This window comes from Pteronotus mesoamericanus, unplaced genomic scaffold, assembly GCF_021234165.1.
Source record: "Pteronotus mesoamericanus isolate MK-2021 breed Mesoamerican mustached bat unplaced genomic scaffold, CSHL_Meso_final contig_754, whole genome shotgun sequence".
NCBI classification, from domain to species: domain Eukaryota; kingdom Metazoa; phylum Chordata; class Mammalia; order Chiroptera; family Mormoopidae; genus Pteronotus; species Pteronotus mesoamericanus.
The window spans coordinates 25,525-32,656 of record NW_026555252.1 but is presented as its reverse complement, the minus strand read 5'-3'; the positions used below and the strand labels follow the sequence as shown (position 1 = coordinate 32,656).

At 39.2% G+C, this 7,132-nt stretch overlaps 1 protein-coding gene across 1 annotated transcript; it reads left to right on the top strand.

The window, feature by feature from the left end:
- The first annotated feature begins 4,973 nt into the window (after nt 1-4,973).
- Nucleotides 4,974-6,353, top strand: LOC129079112 (26S proteasome regulatory subunit 7). The gene has a single exon (XM_054584080.1). The coding sequence runs from the start codon at nt 4,990-4,992 to the stop codon at nt 6,289-6,291; it is 1,302 nt and encodes a 433-aa protein (XP_054440055.1). The 5' UTR covers nt 4,974-4,989; the 3' UTR covers nt 6,292-6,353.
- Nucleotides 6,354-7,132: the final 779 nt, after the last annotated feature.

The following is a 7,132-nucleotide window of genomic DNA, read 5'->3' as shown; positions in this document are numbered from 1 at the left end:
TTCTGTGCCTTTGATTCATTTTGCTCTTTTATTTTGTTTCTTAGGTTCCAGTTATAAGTGAGATCATAAGGTATTTTTCTTTCATTGCCTGGCTTATTTCACTTAGCACAATAGTCTCCAGCTCCATCCATACTGTAGCAAAAGTTAAGAATTCTTTCTTTTTTTACTGCTGCATATGATTCAATTGTGTAAGTGTACCACAGCTTTTTTATCCATTCATCTACTGATGGGCACTTGGACTGTTTCCAAATCTTGGTGATTGTAAATAATGCTGCTACGAATATAGAGGTACATATATTCTTTTGAATTGGTGTTTTGAGATTCTTTGGATATATTCCCAGCAGTGGCATCATGGGTTAAAAGGCAGTTCCACTTTTAATTTTGTGAGGAAATTTCCATACTGTTTTCCACAGTGGCTGCATCAGTCTGCATTCCCACCAACAGTGTACTAGGGTTCCGTTTTCTCTGCATCCTCGTCAGTACTTGTTGTTTGTTGATTTATTAATGATAACCATTTTGACAGCTGTGAGGTGATACCTCATTGTGGTTTTAATATGCATCTCTCTGATTGCTAATGATGTTGAACATTTTTTTACATGTCTATGTGCCATCTGTATGTCCTCCTTGGAGAAGTGTCTATTCAGGTCCTTTGCCATTTTTTAATTGGATTGTCTTCCTAGTGTTGAGCTGTATGAGTTCTGTATATATTTTGGAGATTAAACCCTTGTCCAACATATCATTGGCAAATGTGTTCTCCCATACAGTCATTTTCCTTTTCATTGTGCTTATGGTTTCTTTAGCTGTGCAGAAGCTTTTTAATTTGATGCAGTTCCACTTGTTTATTTTTTCCTTTGTTTCCCTTGCTCAGTGAGATATATTGGCAAAAATATTGCTACACAAACTATCTGAAATTTTACTGCCTATGTTTTCCTCTAGAATTTTTATGGTATCATGACTTATATTTATCTTTTATTCATTTTGAGTTTATTCTAGTGTATGGTGTAGATGGCAATCTAGTTTCATTTTTTTTCAAGTACTATTCCAGTTCTCCCAACACCATTTATTGAAGAGACTGTCTTTAGTCCATTGTATGTCCTTGCTTCCTTTGCCAAATATTAATTGACCATAAAGGTGTGGGTTTACTTCTGGGTTCTCTATTCGGTTCCATTGATTTATGTGTCTGTTCTTATGCCAGTACCAGACTGTTTTGACTACAATGACCTTGTAGTATAGTCTTATATAGGTTATTGTGATCCCTCCAACTTTATTCTTCTTTCTCAAGATGGCTGAGGCTATTCACAGTCTTTGTAGTTCCATATACATTTTTGGAATATTTGTTCTAGATCTGTGAAATGCCATTGGTATTTTAATAGGAATTGCACTGAATCTGTAGATTACTTTGGTAGTATGGACATTTTAATGATGCTAATTCTTCCAATCCATGAACACAGATTATGCTTCCATTTATTTGTATCTTCCTCAATTTCTTTCTTCAGTGTCCTATAGTTTTCTGAGTACAAGTCTTTTATCTTCTTGGTTAAATGTTTTCCTGGGTATATTTTTGTTGTTGTTGCAATAGTAAATGGGATTGTTTTCTTAGTTTCTCTTTCTGACAGTTCATTATTGGTGTATAGAAATGCCATCAATTTCTGTGTATTGATTTTCTATACTACTATGCTGAATTCATTTATTATTTCTAGTAGTTTTTTTGGTAGCCTGCAGGGATTTCTATATACAATGTCATGTCATCTGCAAAAAAAAAAAAAAAAAAAAAGGAAAAGAAAAGAAAGAAAAGACAGTTCTACTTCCTCCTTTCCAATTTGGATGCCTTTTATTTTTTCTTCTTGTCTGATCACTGTGGCTAGGACTTCCAATTCTATGTTGAATAAAAGTGGTAAAAGCAGACATCCCTGTCTTGTTCTTGATCTTTAAGGAAATGCTTTTAGTTTTTGCCTATTGAGTATGGTGTTGGCTGTAGGTTTTTCATATATGGCCTTTATTATGTTGAAGTATGATCCCTCTATTCCCACTTTGCTTAAACTTTTTATCATAAATGGGTGCCGGATTTTATCAAATGCTTTTTTTGCATGTATTGATATGATCATGTGATTTTTATCTTTATTTTGTTTACATGATGTATTGCATTTATTAATTTGTGAGTATTGTACCAAACTTGCACCCCAGGGATAAATCCCAGTTGATCATGGTGTATGATCTTTTTAGTGTATTGCTGTATCTGATTTGCTAGTATTTTGTTGAGGATTTTAGCATCAATGCTCCTCAGGGATATTGGCCTATAGTTTTCTTTTTTTGTTGCGTCTTTACCTGGTTTTGGAATTTGGTTAATACTGACCTTATAAAAAAGAGCATGGAAGCCTTTGCTCTTCTTGAAATTTTTGGAATAGTTTGAGAAGGATAGGTGTTTGTACTTCTTTAAATGATTGGTAAAATTCACCTGTGAAGATATCTGGTCAAAAAGTTTGTTTGCTGGTTTTTTTTTTTCATTACTGCTTTGATTACATGAGTTGTTATCAGTCTATGCAGGTGTTCTGCTTCTTCCTTATTCAGTCTTGGGAGAGTGTCGATTCTAGAAATTTATCCATTTCTCCCAGGTGGTCCATTTCTTGGCATATATTGTAGTTGTTCAGAGTATTTTCTTATAATCCTTTGTATTTCTGTGGTATCTGTTGTTATTTTTCCTATTTCTTTTCTGATTTTGTTTATTTGAGTCCTCTCTTTTTTTTCTTGATAAGTCTGGTTAAAGGTTCATCAACCTTATCTTTTCAAAGAACCAGCTCCTGGGGACTTATGGCCAAGATGGCAGCATAGGTAGACATGGCCTGCCTCTTCACGCAACCACGTCAAAATTACAACTAAAATATAGAACCACCATCATTTAGAACCGTCAGAAATCAAGTCGAATGAAAGTCTGACAACTATGGAATTAAAGAAACCATATCTACCCAGGCTGGTAGGAGGGGAGCAGATGCAGAATGGGCTGGTCTCTCACCCACATGTGGTGGATAGAAATTTGGGAGGGATCACTCAGGAATGAGGAGTCCCAGCCCCATACCAGGTGTCCCAAACCAGGGGTCCAGTGCCTGGAAGGTAAGCCCCCACAACTTCTGTCTGAAATAACCAGTGGGGATTGAGTTGGTGAAAGAAACTTCTGGAGCTCCAAGCAGTTCCTCTTAAAGAGCCCCCACATAGACTTACCTTCTCAGGCTCACTACCTCTGAGCTCCAGCACTAGGGTAGCAGCTTGAAAGGCACCAATGGCATACTGGAAGGAACTGAAGTGTCTGGCATCAAGGTGAACAGAGGCCAGTAACCCTTTTCTAAACCTTCCCACCATAGAGCTGGCAAGCGGGTGCTGTATCTGAAATTCCACCAACCTGGCTATCACCATTTGATCTGCCTTGGAGATCCTGAGAGACGTCATCACACCCAACTTATGTGCCTACTCAAGCTCGTTTTTGATATGAATGGCTCATTCTTCACAAATTTATAAGTCCAATCAAAGAAGCAATAGCTGGCTTCAGTAAGCCCCAAGCATTGCACTAGCAACATCCATCCTAGACTCACAACTTGGCTTCACTTGGGAAATTCCAAGCCCAGCACAAGTAGCAGCTATATCAATTGCTTTATAGCTCAGGCAGGGTGACCCCAGGCAAAACATAGGTGGGGGCTGACCTTGGCCTGAACCACCCAGGAAACCCCAGGGCCAGCGTACCCAGTGGATAGCTACAGACCATGTCAGAGCACTACCACCCTGACCCTGTACAGCTGATCTTCTTTGGAGGGCAGATGGTGGTCAGTGGTCATAGCCTATCAGTGAAGCTGACTGGCCTGGGTAAATCTCTTCCATTGATCTGCCAACAGCAACCAAGTCTCAACTAAATGAGAAGGGTATACTCAGCGCAGACAAAGGGCGCACGTTGATAGGGGAGGCTATGCTACTGGACCCAACGTGGCACCTACTACATTAAGCCATACCAAGATATGGAGTCCAAGCAGCTCTACCTACCACATAGAAACAAACACAGGAAGGCTGCCAAAACAAGGAGACAAAGAAACATTGCCCAAATGAAAGAACAGATCAAAACTCCAGAACAAGAGCTAAACGAAATGGAGATAAGCAATCTATCAGATGCAGAGTTCAAAACATTGCTTATAAGGATGCTCAAGGAACTTAGTGAGGACCTCAAAAGCATAAAAGAGATCCAGTCAGAAACAAAGGATACAATAATTGAAATAAAGAACAATTTACAGGGAAACAACAGTAGAGTGGATAAAGCTGAAATTCAATCAATAATTTGGGATATTAGGAAGCAAAATCAACCAATTAGAACAAGAAAAAAAAATCCAAAAAAATGAGGAAAGTATAAGCAGCCTCTGGGACAGCTTAAAAGAGGTCCAATATTCACATCATAGGGGTGCCAGAAGGAGAAGAGAAAGAGGAAGAAATTGGAAACCTATTTGAAAAAATGAAAGAAAACTTCCCTAATTTGGTGAAGGAACTGGACATGTGAGTCCAGGAAGCACAGAGTCCCAAATGAGATAGGAGCAAAGGGGCCCAGACTAAGACACATCATAATTAAAATGTCAAAGTTTAAAGATAAAGAGAGAATCTTAAAAGCAGCAAGAGAAAAGCAGTTAGTTACCTACAGGGGAGTTCCCATAAGAGTATCAGCTTATTTCTCAAAAGAATCTTGGCAGGATAGAAGGGGTTAGCAAGAAATATTCAAAGTCACGAATAGCAGGGACCTACAGCCAACATTGCTCTACTTAGCAAAGATACCATTCAGAATCAAAGGGCAGATGAAGAGCTTCCCAGACAAGAAAAAACTAAAGGAGTTCATCATCACCATTAAAGGGACTTCTTTAAGAAAAAGAAGGTCAAAACTATGAACAATAAAAAGGCAAAAAATACATACCTATCAACAGCTGAATCTAAAAAACAAACTAGGAGGCGGTTGGATCTTCTAAAATGCCGGATTACCTCGGTGTGGATCAGCGGAAAACCAAAGAAGATGAGAAAGATGACAAACCTATCCGAGCTCTGGATGAGGGTGATATTGCCTTACTGAAAACTTACGGTCAGAGCACTTACTCTAGGCAGATCAAGCAGGTTGAGGATGACATTCAACAACTTCTCAAGAAAATTAATGAGCTCACTGGTATTAAAGAGTCTGACACTGGCTTGGCCCCACCAGCACTCTGGGATTTGGCTGCAGATAAGCAAACACTCCAGAGTGAACAGCCTTTGCAGGTTGCGAGATGTACAAAGATAATCAATGCTGATTCGGAGGACCCAAAGTACATTATCAACGTGAAGCAGTTTGCCAAGTTTGTGGTGGACCTCAGTGATCAGGTAGCACCTACTGATATTGAAGAAGGGATGAGAGTTGGTGTGGACAGAAATAAGTATCAAATTCACATTCCACTGCCTCCTAAGATTGACCCAACAGTTACCATGATGCAGGTAGAGGAAAAACCTGATGTCACATACAGTGACGTGGGTGGCTGTAAGGAACAGATTGAGAAACTTCGAGAAGTAGTTGAAACCCCTCTACTTCATCCAGAGAGATTTGTTAACCTTGGCATTGAGCCTCCCAAGGGTGTGCTGCTCTTTGGTCCACCAGGTACAGGCAAGACACTCTGCGCTCGGGCAGTTGCTAATAGGACTGATGCTTGCTTCATTCGAGTTATTGGATCTGAACTTGTACAGAAATACGTTGGTGAGGGGGCGCGAATGGTTCGAGAGCTCTTTGAAATGGCCAGAACTAAAAAAGCCTGCCTTATTTTCTTCGATGAAATTGATGCTATTGGAGGGGCTCGTTTTGATGATGGTGCTGGAGGTGACAATGAAGTACAGAGGACAATGTTGGAATTGATCAATCAGCTGGATGGGTTTGATCCTCGAGGCAACATTAAAGTGCTGATGGCCACTAACAGACCTGACACTTTGGACCCAGCACTAATGAGGCCGGGGAGACTGGATAGAAAGATTGAATTTAGTTTACCTGACCTAGAGGGTCGGACTCACATTTTTAAGATTCATGCGCGTTCAATGAGCGTTGAAAGAGATATCAGATTTGAATTGTTAGCACGACTGTGTCCAAATAGCACTGGTGCTGAGATTAGAAGTGTCTGCACAGAAGCTGGTATGTTTGCCATCAGAGCACGGAGAAAAATTGCTACTGAGAAAGATTTCTTGGAAGCTGTAAATAAGGTCATTAAGTCCTATGCCAAATTCAGTGCTACTCCCCGCTATATGACATACAACTGAGCCCTGAAAGCTTTCATGAGAACACTTCTTTTAATTGGAATCCTAAACATATATAGACTTGTTAAAAAAAAACAAACAAACTAAGCAACAAGTAGAATAGAGACAGAAACCGTATCTAGAGCGTCTAGAGAGCGTTTTGATGTTTGCCAGATGGGAGAGGGGTGTGGGAGAATGGGTGAAGAGGTAAGGGGATTAAGAAGTACAAATAGTTAGTTACAGAATAGCCACAGGGATGTGAAGTACAGTATAGGAAATGGAGTAGCCAAAGAATTTATTCACATGACACATGGGCATGAACAATGGTGGCAGGATTGCTTAAGGGAATGGGGGGTGATGAGTGGAGGGCTTCAAAGGGGGAAAATCAGGACAACTGTAATAGCATATTAAAATATAATAAAAAAAATATTAGGCACAAAAAACAAAACAAACAAACCAAAAACAACAAAGAACCAGTATCTGGATTCATTGGTCCTTTGAATTGTTGTGTGTGTGTGTGTGTGTGTGTGTGATTTATTTCCGCTCTGATCTTGATCATTTCCTTTCTTCTACTCCCTTTGGGCTTTGTTGTTGTCTTTCTAGTTTTTTTTAAACGTAAGTTTAGATTGTTTATTTGAGATCTATCTTTTTTAGGTATGCTAATAATGCTATAAGCTTCCCTTTCAGGACTGCTTTCATTGTGTCCCATAGGTTTTGGGTTATTGTGTGTTTATTTTAATTTGTTTCCAGGTATTTTTTGATTTCTTCTTCTGGTTTCTCTATGATATGGATATTTTTATGTTTCATGTTGTCCTGAAGTTCCCTTAAGCCACTCTTGTTCCTTGTAAGTCTTTTTTCTTTGTGT

Coding starts and splice junctions, on each gene's coding strand:
- LOC129079112 (XM_054584080.1), top strand. CDS start 4,990: ATGCCGGATTACCTCGGTGTGGATCAGCGGAAAACCAAAGAAGATGAG.